At 46.3% G+C, this 16,635-nt stretch overlaps 1 protein-coding gene across 2 annotated transcripts in view; it reads right to left on the bottom strand.

Moving 5' to 3' along the window:
- The window catches only part of SH3BGR (SH3 domain binding glutamate rich protein), a 96,100-nt gene extending 90,288 nt beyond the window's left edge, over nucleotides 1-5,812 (bottom strand). For both annotated transcript variants that reach the window (XM_089677885.1, XM_089677886.1), the window contains exon 1: nucleotides 5,656-5,812. In XM_089677885.1, coding sequence (XP_089534011.1) covers nucleotides 5,656-5,700 — 45 coding nt within the window. In that variant the 5' untranslated portion in view covers nucleotides 5,701-5,812. The remainder of the gene's footprint in view (nucleotides 1-5,655) is intronic.
- Between the last annotated feature and the right edge of the window lie 10,823 nt (nucleotides 5,813-16,635).

Below are 16,635 nucleotides of genomic sequence, written 5' to 3'. Positions count from 1 at the left end.
GCTGGGGCACCTGAGGAGGGGGAAGGGGTCTACCTGCAGGCTGGGAACTGGAAAGAGGGGCCTCCACTGTTCTACAGTATGTCAGGGAAGGACAGCCTGTCAGCAAGGAAAGAAGCCAGTTCAGCGTAAGGCCTGAAAGCAGTTTCAACTTTTAAAGCTACAGGAATAGGACAGTGTGAGTACCTCTACACCCCCTAGGCCTACAAGAGAGAGGGAGGTTAGGTGCAACACCCAGCTAGTTCTACCTGAGACTTTATACTTATGTGTCTTGGATACTCTTCACGGCAGCCAGGTGGATAAGGAGATTTTCATTTGGGGTCTGAAGAAAATTAATTTAAAGGGGACTGAGTGCTCCTAGAAAAGACTGTGCGCTGATCTGCTTTTTTTACATAAGAAGTTTGTCCTCCAAGTTATTTCAGTTCCATTGGGCATCCCATATACCCCTAGACCCAATCTAAGTTGTTTAACCCCTAACAAAACAACAAAACCAAGCTCATGGACTGTTTACTGACTATGGATGCAAGAGTGGAAAATGCGCACTGCCTGGCTGTGCAGGAAAATAGGGGGACCCAAAATTCAGCGGCTCTCCAGTGGGAAGAGCTACACATGGAAGAGTTAGAATTTATTATAAATTTTTATTATCTGTGACTCCACTTAGACCCCACTATGACCCCATTTTTCATCATTTCCTTTTCCCGTGACACAGGGGGATATATTTATAAACAGTAAATTTACCAAGCATTCACTGCAGGTGAATCTTGTTTGGCTGTATTTCTCCTGTGAATCACAGTAGAGCCATTCTCAGCCGTCAGCAGCCTAAAGCCCACTGTCAGCTGACGTCACAGAGCCGGTCAAGGCTGAGGATAGATCACGAGCAAATGGTTAGGATCCACCCAGGATTCTGGACCAGCACCTGGCTCAACTTCTTGGCTTGCTGAGAGCCTGAGCCAGCAGCTACTGCCCCCACCACAGCCCAGCACTCCAGGGAGCATTGGGGGGGGGGCAGAGTGCCAAAAACTGACAGTCACCACTCTCTGCTCAGAGTGCCAGGGAGAACTGACCAATCAGCTGTGTCTGATCACTCAATTCTCACTCTTAGAGCCATCAGAGCGATGCTGTATCCACCTAGGTGAGTACGATTTAAAAAAAAACAATCCCATACTTCTCTTTTAAACAGTAAAATCAGTCTGTATCAGGGGCGGACTGACCATTTGGAAACTTGGGCACTGCTCGAGGGCCCGGGGTCAGTAGGGGGCCCCATGAGATGCTCCTGGTACCTTTTTCATAGGCTTTCTTGAGTTTGGGCAAGGACACAGGGACCCCATGATCCCCTATTGCCCGGGGGCCCCATGAGTTGTCAGTCCGCCCCTGGTCTGTATATGCAGTAAAGCATGCTTGTTATACTCACTGTGGGACCTAAGGGGTTAATCCTCTGCATTGTGTAAAAAGGCTGTTTAATTATGTCTTTTCTGTTCCTCCTCTTGTTCAAATGTCCATGGCTTATCTCTTGATAAGACTGACTGAACCCGCAGCCACATACACATGATCAGTTTATTGTGTATTGCTAGAGGGGTTTTTTTTTCTTCTTGGGAGAGTGCATGCGATCAGCACAGGGCCAATCAGCACTGTCCAGACCAGGGGCGGACTGACAACTCATGGGGCAACCGGGAAATAGGGGATCATGGGGCCCCTGTGTCCTTGCCCAAACTCAAAAAAGCCTATGAAAAAGGTACCAAGGCATCCCGTGGGGCCCCCTACTGATCCCGGGCCCTCGGGCAGTGCCCGAGTTTCCAAATGGTCAGTCCGCCCCTGGTCCAGACAGAGGTCAGGGGTTCTTCATCCTCCTATAACAAAAATAAAACTCCTCCTACAAGCTTTAACCAGTGCTCTGCTGGACACTGATAGAAGTCACAAGACTGCTCTAACTGCTGTTGAGAAAAGGTATTTAGCAGCTTATATTTACTAAAATAATTGCATTTCCATGTTCTGTGTACTGTGTGAGACCAGATATAGTGAATGCAGGGTCCTGGGAGAACAGATATAGTGAATGCAGGGTCCAGGGAGACCAGATATAGTGAATGCAGGGTCCTGGGAGAACAGATATAGTGAATGCAGGGTCCAGGGAGACCAGATATAGTGAATGCAGGGTCCGGGGAGACCAGATCTAGTGAATGCGGGGTCCGGGGAGACCAGATATAGTGAATGCAGGGTCCGGGGAGAGCGGATATAGTGAATGCAGGGTCCGGGGGGACCAGATATAGTGAATGCAGGGTCCTGGGAGACCAGATCTAGTGAATACAGGGACCGGGGAGACCGGGGAGACCGGATATAGTGAATGCGGGGTCTGGGGAGACCAGATATAGTGAATGCGGGGTCCGGGGAGACCAGATATAGTGAATGCAGGGTCCGTGGAGACCAGATATAGTGAATGCGGGGTACGGGAAGGCCAGATATAGTGAATGCAGGGTTCGGGGAGACCAGATATAGTGAATGCAGGGTCCGAGGAGACCAGATATAGTGAATGCAGGGTCCGGGGAGACCGGATATAGTGAATGCAGGGTCCGGGGAGACCAGATATAGTGAATGCAGGGTCCGGGGAGACCAGATATAGTGAATGCAGGGTCCGGGGAGAGCGGATATAGTGAATGCAGGGTCCGGGGAGACCAGATATAGTGAATGCAGGGTCCGGGGAGACCAGATATAGTGAATGCAGGGTCCGGGGAGACCAGATATAGTGAATGCAGGGTCTGGGGAGACCGGATATAGTGAATGCAGGGTCCGGAGTTTAGTAACACTTTAACTCTTCATCTAACCCTTACCTTACTTAACACTAAGGTAGCCCCAAATTAAAGCGGTATTAAACCCAAAATCCAACATTTATGATATTGCAGCTTAACAATTCTTAGATGTGATGGCCGCATTAGTTTTCTTTTTTAGGCGTTCTTCTATTTTCATGTGGTGGTCCAGCCAGTACATCTGTTGTTTTTCAAAAGCACAAGCTCTCTTCCTGATGTATCAGTTTGCAGGGATGAGACAAACCATTTAACCACTTTTTATTTATTTATGTAAAACCTTTACACCAAAAGGAAACTGCTACAACTGATTATAAAGTGTGAGCTGGAGTTTGGCTTTCATCTGTTAGTGTATTTAAATCTGCTAGTTCAATTCACACTAGCCCCCCCCCCCTCCTTCCCGGACTAACAATTCTGCTGTCTAAAAGTGTCCCCTGTGCTCCTTCATGCAGAGAGGAGGAACTCTAATACTGGAGGTCTGTTACTGGCCAGATCACCAGGTGAAAACATATGGGAAAAAAAGCCTAAAAATAGAAAACTAATGCAGCCACCACATCTAATGATTGGTAAGATGCAATATCACATATGTGGATTTTGAATTTAATACCACGTTAACCTTCCCTGTAATCCTCACACTTACATTCCCAGTATCCCTAACATTTCCTGTAACCTCGAAATGCACCCTCCCTGTAATATTAACACTAACCATCACACTAACCCTCTCTGTGTCCATAGCACTAACCCTCCCTTTAACCCCCCAACTAATCCTCCCTTTAACTCCCCAACTAACCCTCCCTTTAACCCCCCCAACTAACCCTCCCTTTAACCCCCCCAACTAACCCTCCCTTTAACCCCCCAACTAACCCTCCCTTTAACCCCCCAACTAACCCTCCCTTTAACCCCCCAACTAACCCTTCCTTTAACCCCCCCAACTAACCCTTCCTTTAACCCCCCCCAACTAATCCTCCCTTTAACCCCCCAACTAACCCTTCCTTTAAGCCTAACTAATACTTACTCTCCCTCTTACACTAACCCCTTTCCCTTACATAAGTGTAATCCCTTGTTTGTATTCTCACGTATCCAGTGCTGGAATCCTCTTGACCAAGATACCATTTGCTGGGATCCAGTTGCCAAGCTCTACTGTTTTGAATATGGTGTAGCCCCCTCCCAGTTAGTGTAGGTTTCTAGGTAAATTTGCTTCAGCTTCTCTGTAATCAGTGGAGCAGGGATTGATTGTTCTAGCCTGCTCAGTGTTTCACAGACTCCTGATCTGGTTGCTTCCTTCTGCATTCTAGAAGGTTCTACAGTTACAGTGGGAGGAAGAATGGAAGAGCAGCCTGAATATTTATGGTGACCCAGCCAATGCTTGGGGAGGTGTGCCCAGTAGGTGGCTGGAGAGTCCATAAATAGTTAGGAGCCTGGAGCATAGGGAGAGAGAGTTCCTGGGTCCAGTTTGGCTGGAGGAGACCTCTGTGCAGGGGCTCTGCCTCTGGGGCAGGATTACTGGAATGACATCTGGAAGACATTGAGATCCCAGCTGAGGCTTTAGCTGGGGCACCTGTTCACAAAGCCTTGTCTTGGAGTAGGTTTGAGTCTGGAGAAGCTCACTGGAGAGTACCAGTAGGAAGTCGGGAGAAAAGTGTCCAGATGTCCTATGGTGGTGTGACTCTGTATTTCCCTCACTAAGAAGAGCCTGGTGGATAGGAAGGAGGCAAGCAATGATCCTGTGACCATGTGAGTAGATGACCCTGGAGCTGGAAGTTAATGATTGTGTGTAGCTTTTGGTCCTTTGGGAAAAGTCCTTTGGGAAGGAGGCAAGCAATAATCCCGTGACCATGTGAGTAGATGACCCTGGAGCTGGAAGTTAGTGATTGTGCGTAGCTTTTGGTCCTTTGGTAAAAGTCCTAGTCACCTGTCAGCATTAGAGATTCTGTGGGATATTTTTACAGCTAAGCAAAATAGAGAAGGAGCCCTTTAAAGTCTATGGTTCACCATTTTTGTTCTTGGGGTATCCCATGCTCCCTTCACCTCATCCGAGTTCATCATTCCAAAAGACATCCCTAGACTGTTCCATTCAACCAGTGAAAGTGCAGAAAATGGCACGTGCCTGGCTGTGTGTGCTCTAACTGGGGGTAAACCATCAGTTTCACCAGCGGCTCTTTAGGGGGTGTGCTACAAAAGTATATTCCCATATTCATCAGTCTGGTTTCAACCAGATTCGCAGCACATTTGACAGCGCGCTCCAGGAACATTCCCGGCATTAATTGTCCAACAAATGTCATCAAAAGTGAACCAACAATCTGGAAGATTCTCCTATCTTGTCCATTATACACATACAGGGGCGGACTGACAACTCATGGGGCCCCCGGGCAATAGGGGATCATGGGGCCCCTGTGTCCTTGCCCAAACTCAAAAAAGCCTATGAAAAAGGTACCAGGTGCATCTCATGGGGCCCCCTACTGACCCCGGGCCCTCGGGCAGTGCCCGAGTTTCCAAATGGTCAGTCCGCCCCTGTACACATATACTGTATACGTAATGAGAACAAAATTATTTGCCGAGTTCAGAAATCAGAAATTCCCATAGAATGTCAGATGGCAGAAATACAAATTTAAAAAAAATGACAACTAAGCATTGAATAAGCAGCTGATAAAAAGTAAATGTCGTCTGGAAGATACATTATAGCTGGTTCAGCAGTTGCCATAAACTTACCATGAGGTTCAATCCACCATCTCAGCAGTAGAGTGACCTTAAAAAGTTTCTGATTTTGCTGTGATGTACATACAGTAGTTTTCTGCAATCTTTTGAAAGTTTTGGTATAATAAAAAAATTGACAAAAAAATATAAAAACTGAACTTAGACTTACCGCAGTGGATCCTGCCACGGTGGCGACAAAGACCTTGATGACCATTTTGCCTGCAGGATCGAGAGAACCCTGTTAAAACGTAACAAGGACCCCGAGAGTGTGACTGCCAGCCAGAATCCCCGAGCACTGTGTGTAACCCTAACCAGCTCTCACTGCTCCCTGTACGTTGCAACCTAATCATTGGCTCTGGGATATTTTGGGACTGATTGGCTCTCGCAGGGCATCTGTTGTGCGCAGACTAGCAACTGCATCAAAGCAGGTTAGGTTGGCCCCCAGTCCGTACAAGGAAAGGTAAAATAATACACCAATCAGAATGTCCTTGCAGCATGCAATTGATTTCGTATGCTGTAATTCACTCATAAAAGCCGTGGTTAGAGGAAAAACACTAAGTGACTGAAAAACACAACAAATACAACTTTTTGCTGTCATACTGCAGAGAACAGGGCATTGTGTTATGACACGGGGCTTAAAGGGGAGCTCCATTTTTCTACAACTTTTTTTCTGCAAACTGTGTTTTTCTCTGTTAGGTTTCTACAGCCATTTGTATGTATTGTGTTTAATGGGAAAGGTGGAAGTTTGGTTTTTTTTGTCACATTATCTGCCTGCAGCTGTCTAGAGTTATCTACAGCTGACAAAAGAATGTTCTGACATAGACAAAGTTATCCATGTGTGTATACAGTAGTTCCCACGAGATGACGAGCCAGTATTTACATCCTTCAAGAACCTGTGCAAGTATGGCAGAACAAGCTATTAAAGGGTCAGTCCACTCAAAACGGACTTTTTGGCTGGAATTATACGTATGCCTTTTCCCCTTAAAGTGGAACTACACTGCATCTGAGCACCACAAACCCAAAATGCTATTTAACCGCTTTCCAGCCACCCTATAGCAGAAATACTGCTATGGGACAGCAGGGGTGTGCAAAATCACATATATATATATATACACACACACACACATATACACACACACACATATATTATATATACACACACACATTATATATATGTGTGTGTGTGTGTGTGTGTGTGTGTGATTTTGCATTCCCGAGTAGGACACACACGCAGGCCTTGTGTGCGCCCTACCCGCGCAAATGTTCTGACATAGACAAAGTTATCCATGTGTGTATACAGTAGTTCCCACAAGATGACGAGCCAGTATTTACATCCTTCAAGAACCTGTGCAAGTATGGCAGAACAAGCTATTAAAGGGTCAGTCCACTCAAAACTGACTTTTTGGCTGGAATTATACGTATGCCTTTTCCCCTTAAAGTGGAACTGCACTGCATCTGAGCACCACAAACCCAAAATGCTATTTAACCGCTTTCCAGCCACCCTATAGCAGAAATACTGCTATGGGACAGCAGGGATGTGCAAAATCACATTATATATATATATATATGTATATATACACACACACACACACACACACACACACACATACATACATATATATATGTGTGTGTGTGTGTGTGTGTGTGTGTGTGTATATTGTGGGGGTTAGCTCAGGTGGGGGATCTCCTTCCCTGGGACAAAGGTAGACCGCACAGCAGGCTTTCGTCAAAATCTGACTGGATGTCAGTTTTATTAAAAAGGTTTGCAAGAAATATCAAAATAAACAAAACATCAAAATAAACCCTCGCCATCCAGGCACTAACTAAACAGCAGATGATTCCTCTCTCAGAGGTGAAGGGCTTCTCCCTGTCACCAAAACAAAATAACAGCAAACCTTTTCTTGTAGGTATAGTCCATACACACAGCTCTCTCAGAATACCTCTCTGAGTCCCAGGCCACGAGCGACTCCTTGCTCCAGCCCTGCCCTTTTTATATCACCTGTTGGTGGACCTCAGTGGAGCCCAAACTCTGGTCCGGAACCACCTCTGCCATTGTGGCCCCGAAAACCCGGAGTGGACTCCACCTTACACCTCACAATATGACCTCATGCGAGGTGACACATATCGTCCATCCATCACTTTGCCGTTCATACTGTCACATATCCCCCCCCTCTGCTCAAGCCCCTGCGGCTGAGCAACTGTCCCAACCAGGCAATGGACCCGGGAAAGGGCATCTACATTACTTTGCAGTTTCCCCGCTCTGTGTTCCACTGTGAATTTGAACACTTGTAGCGCGAGAAACCACCTTGTCACTCGACTGTTTTTCTCCTTATTATCACACATCCATTTGAGCGGGGCATGATCAGTAACCAACTTGAACGGTCTTCCTAACAGGTAATATTTCAGGGCCTCCAAGGCCCATTTGATGGCCAAACATTCCTTCTCCACAATGGCATAGTTTCTCTCATGTTTGTTGAGTTTTCTACTTAGGTAGACCACAGGGTGATCCTCCCCTTCTCTGATTTGGGACAGTACCGCACCTAGTCCCACATCAGAGGCATCAGTCTGTACCACAAACTCTGTTGTGAAATCTGGAGTCACAAGCACAGGTTGGGCACAGAGAGCTTGTTTCAGCCTTTGAAATGCGGTCTCCGCCTCGGGATTCCACTTAATCATGACCGACCCCCTACCTTTCGTCAGGTCTGTCAGTGGGGCTGCAATGGTGGCAAAATTGGGGATAAACCGCCTGTAGTATCCTGTGATCCCAAGAAATGCCCGGACTTGCTTTTTATTTACAGGTTGGGGCCACTTTTGAATTGCCTCAATTTTATTGATCTGAGGCCTAATGAGACCTCGACCAATGATGTAGCCAAGATATCTGGCCTCCTCTAAGCCTATGGCACACTTTCTGGGGTTGGCGGTAAGACCTGCTTCCCGCAGCGAATCTACGACCGCTTGCAAGTGGAACAAATGAGATTCCCAGTCTGGACTGTGGATGACGACATCGTCCAAATAGGCAGCTGCATATTGGCGATGTGGTCTCAACGTCTTGTCCATCATCCTTTGGAATGATGCAGGAGCCCCATGCAAACCAAACGGCATCCGCTTATACTGAAAGGACCCCTCGGGGGTGGAGAATGCCGTCTTTTCTTTTGCAGCTTCCGTTAAAGGAATCTGCCAATAGCCTTTGGTTAAATCTAAGGTGGTTATGTACCGAGCAGTTCCCAACCTGTCAATGAGCTCATCCACCCGAGGCATCGGGTACGCATCAAATTTAGACACACTGTTCAGTTTTCTGAAATCATTACAGAAACGAATGGTTCCATCTGGTTTTGGGACCAACACTATGGGACTCAACCACTCACTGTGAGATTCCTCAATCACTCCCAACTCTAACATGTCCTTTATTTCCTTTGCCACCGCCTCCCGCCTGGCCTCGGGTATTCTATAGGGCTTGACATTTACGCAGACCCCAGGCTGGGTAACTATGTCATGCTGTATGACCGTCGTCAGTCCAGGTAGGGGGGAGAAGAAATCTCCATTTTTCCTCACAAACTCCTTAACATCATTTTGTTGGGCTACTGACAAGGTTTCCGTTATAGGTACCTGAGGGGCCACGGGAACCACGTCCTTTTGATGGCTTGGTACTGCCAACAAACTTTCTTTCTGTCTTTCTGTCTTTCCTGTCTTTCCAAGGTTTTAAGAGATTAACATGATAGATTTGTTCAGGTTTCCTTTTTCCTGGCTGGTAAACTTTATAATTTACTTCCCCCACTTTCTCCCTAATTTCAAAGGGACCTTGCCACTTTGCCAGGAATTTACTTTCCACGGTGGGGACTAGCACCAGCACTCTATCCCCAGGGTTGAAGGTACGGATCCTGGCACCCCGGTTATAAACCCTTCTCTGGACCTCCTGGGCTCGCTCCATGTGTTCCCGAACAAGTGGCATGACAGCTGCGATTCTATCCTGCATCTGTGAGATATGCTCGATGACACTTCTATAGGGCGTGGACTCTGTCTCCCAGGTTTCTTTGGCCACATCTAGCAATCCCCTGGGATGTCTACCATACAGTAATTCAAAAGGTGAATATCCTGTAGATGCCTGAGGTACTTCCCGTATAGCAAACATGAGATATGGTAGCAAAAAATCCCAATTTCTCCCATCTTTGTCCACCACCTTTTTTAACATATTCTTAAGGGTCTTGTTAAACCTTTCCACAAGCCCATCGGTTTGGGGGTGGTAGACCGAGGTACGGAGATGGGAGATTTTGAACAATTTGCATAACTCTTTCATAACTCTAGACATAAATGGCGTGCCCTGATCCGTTAATATCTCCTTTGGAATACCTACACGACTAAACACCCGGACAAGCTCTTTGGCGATATTTTTAGCAGAGGTATTACGCAAGGGGATGGCTTCAGGATACCGGGTGGCATAGTCAAGTATAACCAGTATGTGCTGATGGCCCCGGGCAGACTTTACTACTGGACCCACTAGGTCCATGCCCACTCTTTCAAACGGTACTTCAATTATGGGTAGAGGTACCAGCGGACTGCGAAAATGGGGTGAGGGCGCAGAATATTGACATTCCGGGCATGACTCACAATGCGCTTTGACATCTCCATGTAAGCCTGGCCAGAAGAATCTCTGGGTTATTCTCTCCTTTGTTTTCTCTACGCCCAGGTGTCCACCCATTATATGCCCATGGGCTAAATCCAGTACCATCCGGCGAAAGGGTTTGGGGACCACTAACTGTTCTACCACCTCCTCCCCTTGCTTTACCACTTGATACAGCAAGTTATTGTTGAGAGCCATGTAGGGAAAAGACACCGCTACATCATTTTCAACTGGTTCCCCATCAATCATTTTAATGTTGTCTCGGGCTCTATTAAGTGTGGAATCTTTCAGTTGTTCCGTACAAAAATCCTCTTTTCTGACCTCTAGGTCAGGCACCACATTCTGTCCACTCTCACTAGAGCCAGCGATCATCTCTTGTTCTATATCCTCAATGTCTGGGGTTGGATCCAACTCCTCCTGCTCCCCAGCCATTACAGAAAAAGGGAAAAGATCTACGCCTTCCTCGGACACACCCACAGTTTCCACTTCCACTCGGCAGTCAAAGGGGTCAGGAGTGAGTTCAGGAGTTTCCGGCGTTTCCCCCGCAGGGGGAGCTCGGTCCTCCTGATACCTCTCCTTGTCCCATAACCTCCAGAAATGGGGAAAATCTCTCCCCACTATGGCTTCATGAAGCAGAGAGGGCACCACCCCCACTGAATGGGTCACAGGGCCCCAGGGAGTACCAATCTCCACCAGAGCAGTCTGGTAATTCCGTGTATCACCATGAATACAGATAACCCCAATCGTGCTAGGGTGTAACCTTGCAGGGTTTACCAAATCACTTTTAACTAAGGTCACAACACTACCCGAGTCTAGCAGAGCAGTTACTGGCTTTTCATCAATGGCAATCACACACATTTGCTTTTCCATGCGTTTCTGACATGCTGCAGTACATGCCACCTGTGCAAAAAGAGACATGCGTTTTCCTAAATAAGCATTTTCACATTGCATAGGTTCATCATTTAAAGGACAGTTTGCAGCAATATGACCTAACGCATGACACCGATAACATTTGATATGTTCAGTACCTAAACCTCTAAACGGCTTTGGGGACCTTCCTGACCTATTTGGCCAGTCTCTAGGTCCTAAGCCTACAGTCTCATGATCTGACACAATAGTCTTATCGTTTTTTCCTGAGCCTTTGGCCCATGGAACAGTCTTACCGGATCCTCCGGATAGTTTTCCACCCCTAGTGACATTGGGGTATGGCCCAGGTGCATGAAAAAAGTCCTCAGCGGCTGCATATCTCTCCACCAGGTCCACCAGCTCGTTTGCAGATTTAGGGTCTCCACGGCCGACCCACTTCCTCAAAGTGGCAGGGAGTGCACGCAAATATTGGTCCATGACCACACGCTCCACAATCTGAGGGCCTGACAATACCTCTGGCTGGAGCCACTTTTTGGAGAGATGTATCAAATCGAACATCTGAGATCTGGGTGGTTTATCAGCCCTGAAATGCCACTGATGCACCCGCTGAGCCCGGACTGCAATGGTGACACCCAGGCGTGCAAGGACCTCAGCCTTCAGTTTCTCATAGTCCTGGGCATCCCCTGGTTCCAGGTCATAATAGGCTTTTTGGGATTCAGCTGTCAAAAATGGTGCAAGCAGTCCTGCCCATTGCTCCTTTTTCCATCCTTCACGAACAGCAACCCTTTCAAAAGTGGTGAGGTAGGCCTCCACATCATCCGCAGGTGTCATCTTCTGCAAAACATAGCTGGCCCGCGCCATTTTCTGCTCCACTGGCAGCGGATCTGCAGATTCCTTCTTTAATTCTAATAGGTGTTGGGCCACCTGCTTAAGGAGCTCTCGGTCTGCTTGTTGGGCTTCATGTTGTGCCTGTTGGGCTTCATGTTGTGCCTGTTGGGCTTCATGTTGTGCCTGTTGGGCTTCCGCCAACTGGCGATTCGTCTCCCGTTGTGCTGCGTTGGCCTGCAGCAAGGCTCTTATAACTTCCTCCATCTTCCCACTTGCTCAGGAAGTTGCCCGCATCCTCCACCATATGTGGGGGTTAGCTCAGGTGGGGGATCTCCTTCCCTGGGACAAAGGTAGACCGCACAGCAGGCTTTCGTCAAAATCTGACTGGATGTCAGTTTTATTAAAAAGGTTTGCAAGAAATATCAAAATAAACAAAACATCAAAATAAACCCTCGCCATCCAGGCACTAACTAAACAGCAGATGATTCCTCTCTCATAGGTGAAGGGCTTCTCCCTGTCACCAAAACAAAATAACAGCAAACCTTTTCTTGTAGGTATAGTCCATACACACAGCTCTCTCAGAATACCTCTCTGAGTCCCAGGCCACGAGCGACTCCTTGCTCCAGCCCTGCCCTTTTTATATCACCTGTTGGTGGACCTCAGTGGAGCCCAAACTCTGGTCCGGAACCACCTCTGCCATTGTGGCCCCGAAAACCCGGAGTGGACTCCACCTTACACCTCACAATATGACCTCATGCGAGGTGACACATATCGTCCATCCATCACTTTGCCGTTCATACTGTCACAATATATATACACACACACATACACATATACACACATACATACATATATATATATACACACACACACACACACACACATATATACACACACACACACACACACATATATGTGTGTGTGTGTGTGATTTTGCATTCCCGAGTAGGGGACACACGCAGGCCTTGTGTGCGCCCTACCCGCACCGCCATTGGCGGCATCACCTGTCGATCATCGCGCTGGTGCTTCCCCGTCGGCACCCAGCGATCGCCGTTTATCACCGACGGGGTAGAGGTCTGTATGTAATCAATACAGATCTATCCCTTGTCAGCTCCTGCACACTGCTTTGTATGATTCTGCATAGCACAGCCATACAAAGCAGTGTGGTTACAGTGTAAAGCACACACACAGCGCACAGTAAAACGGCACACAGTTAACCCTTTGATCGCCCCAGATTTTAACCCCTTCCTGCCCAGTGTCATTAGTACAGTGTTAGTGCTTTTTATTAGCACTGATCACTGTATTGGTGTCACTGGGGATGTCAGTGACAGTTAGTCATTTCCCCCCCAGTGTCAGAATGCCCGACGCAGTCCCGCTAAAAGTCGCTGATCGCTGCCATTACTTGTATAAAAAAATAAAAATTTCAGTATATATACCGACATTTGTAGACACTATAACTTTCAAGTAATCCAATTCATTTACATGTATTGGGAGTTTTTTTTAGCAAAGACATGTCTCAGAATACATTTTGGCCTAAAATTATGATGAAATTTGATTTTTAAAATTTTTCTACTGGACATGTTTAACCTCCCTAGCGGTCTGATTATGTCTATATTTTTGTCCTGAAAGAGGTACATTTTTTTGCATGAAAATATGTATTTTTTTTATTGTAGGCCTGTAATTTTTAGGAATAACTCACTGAAATCTGTCCGAACAAGAGTCTAGTAAGCATCCCGCGTATGTTAAAATTTGAAACCCAAAATCATAAATTAGAATTTATTAAATAATCATAAATAATATAATAATAATACATTTAATTTAATAATGTAATCAAACCAAAAACACTGAAATTTGAAATATAGCGCCAAGTTCGCACATCGCTGAGCAATGTCGCAGAATCGTTTTCAGTGTCTGATGAGGAATTTCCCCCACGAATCATTATCACTCAATTCTGCAAGTGGTTCTGATTTACTATCGCTGTTCTCTAGCCGGTCTAAAACCTCTTTTGACCTAAAGGGACACTTTTTGGATGCCATGGACGTTTCCCAGTTTCCAGGCAGAAAGAACAGTAAAAATGCAGGCAGGGCGCAGGACAAAGCACTCGGGACAAAATGTATGTGAAATGGTTTGATTCAGTAATGTTTTACTATGTGATTTCAGTGTATTTAGTGAATGTCACTTTTACAACTTTCAAATTTCCCACCGTTCTTTCCCCCGTACGTCCCAACGTCACAGGGAACGGAACCCAGATGACAGATGCCGGCTTCCGCTGGAGGACATTGCCGGGGACACTGCAGGGGGGACATCGCGGGACCGCAGGACAAGGTAAGTGAAGAAGGGATCGCAGAGCAGCGCCGCATGGTAAGCCCGAGTGTAGCTCGGGGTTACCACTTGTGGTACTGAAACTTTACCCCGAGCTACACTCGGGAAAACCGCCAGGGGGGTTAATAGAAACAAGTCAAAAATATTGTTTTTTTCTTAAAATTGGCAGTCTTTTTTTTATAGCGTGAAAAATACAAAAACGCACAGGAGAACAAATACCACAGAAAGAATGCTCTATTTGTGGGGGAAAAAACAAAGTGAATTTCATTTGGGTGCAGCGTTGCATGACCACGCAATTGTCAGTTAAAGTAATGCAGCGCTTTATCGCAAAACATGGCCTGGTCAGGAAGGGGGGTAAATCCTCTGGTGGGCAAATGGTTAATTCATTGTTAATATTCAAAGCAAACTCCCCCATCCATCCATGTCTCCGTGCTTTATTTTGCTGAGAAATCATTTTGAAAAACACCGCATGGCATTTCTGGCACTAGCCACTTTGAGTAAGGGCAGATGATACATGCAGCATTTACTTCCTGGAATCTATCTGCCCTTAGCTCAGGCATTGGCTGAGCTGAGAACCCTTCCTCCCCTAATGAAGACTCCTGGGATGTAAGACATAAATTTCATAGGCATGGAAACTAGGAAGTAACTGAAGAAATTAAAAAAAAAAAGTTTAAAGCAAGTAAATATGACATACTTTCCTATCCATTTACTAATGCTAGCAGCATAAGGATTAAAAATTGTCCATGTTGATTGAGAGAGTGAAGTTCCACTTTAATGCATTTTCCATTGAAATTAATGGAAGCAACTCAAAATACATATTAACGTGTTGGCGTGCATTAATGTGCGTTGTTGCATGCAGCAATGCACTTAGCTTTGGATGTCAACTCTCATCATAACATACACTGGCAAACCCATCATCAGGTTTATTCATCTCATCTTTACCAACCAACTTAAACAATAAATGTTTGACAAGCTTACAAATTCTCCTTTTGCAGAGCTCTAAATAAAGCCAGACATACATTAAGCAATTTTCTTTCACATTTGTCAATGGGGGAATCCCTCCCATGGAGCCTTTCTATTCTGACAGCGGGACGTTTCCCAGTCATCAGAATACAATGATCACTATAGCCGCCTTCAGTGTTCGAACAAAAAAAAAAACCCAACAGGCTGGTTGTACCGAAGTTGATTGATGGATAACCTGCATAACCAGCAAAGATAGCCTTTGCTGAACCGAACAACTTTCAATCCATCTATGGCCAGCTTCAGTGGTCTTTTGCTAACTTTTCACTTTTCTTCCCAATGACACCAACAATGGGCCTAAGTTCTGCCAGTGACACCAAGGATAAGATGTTATAACTCCCACTAATACCAATGACGGGGCATTATTCCTCCCACTGACATCAATTATGGGATACTATTCCTCCCATTGATAGTAATGATGGGGCACTATTCCTCCCTCTGATACCGATGATGGGGAACTAATCTTCCCACTGATACCGATGATGGGGAACTATTCCTCCCACTGATACCGATGATGGGGCACTATTCCTCCCACTGATACCAATTATTGGACACTATTCCTCTCACTGACATCAAAGATTGGGGCACTATTCCTCCCACTGATACCAATGATGGGTTACTATTCCTCCCACTAATACCAATGATGGGGCACTATTCCTCCCATTGATAGTAATGATGGGACACTCTTCCTCCCACTGATACCAATAATGGAACACTATTCCTCCCACTGATACCGATGATGGGGCACTATTCCTCCCACTGATACCAATGAAAGGGCACCATTCCTCCCACAAATACCAATGATGGGGCACTATCCCTCCCTCTGATACCGATGATGGGGCACTATTCCTCCCACTGATACCAATGATGGGGCACTAGTCCTCCCACTGATACCAATGATGGGGCACTATTCCTCCCTCTGATACCGATGATGGGGCACTATTCCTCCCACTGATACCAATGATGGGGCACTATTCCTCCCACTGATACCAATGATGGGGCACTATTCCTCCCACTGATATCAATGATGGGGCACTATTCCTCCCACTAATACCAATGATGGGGCACTATTCCTTCCACTAATACCAATGATGGGGCACTATTCCCCCCACTGATACCAATTATTGGGCACTATTCCTCCCACTGATACCAATGATGGGGCACTATTCCCTCCACTAATACCAATGATGAAGCACTATACCTCCCTCTAATAACAATGATGGGGCACTATTCCCCCCACTGATACCAATTATTGGGCACTATTCCTCCCACTGATACCAATGATGAGGCACTATTCCCTCCACTAATACCAATGATGGGGCACTATTCCTCCTACAGACACCAATGATGGGGCACTATTCCTCCCACTGATACCAATGATGGGGAACTATGCCTCCCTCTGATACCGATGATGGGGCACTATTCCTTCCACTAATACCAATGATGGGGCACTATTCCCCCCACTGATACCAATTATTGGGCACTATTCCTCCC

Source organism: Staurois parvus, unplaced genomic scaffold (assembly GCF_062004578.1).
Source record: "Staurois parvus isolate SC_StPar_1 unplaced genomic scaffold, SC_StPar_1.0 ptg000195l, whole genome shotgun sequence".
NCBI classification, from domain to species: domain Eukaryota; kingdom Metazoa; phylum Chordata; class Amphibia; order Anura; family Ranidae; genus Staurois; species Staurois parvus.
This window is presented reverse-complemented; position numbering and strand designations above follow the sequence as displayed.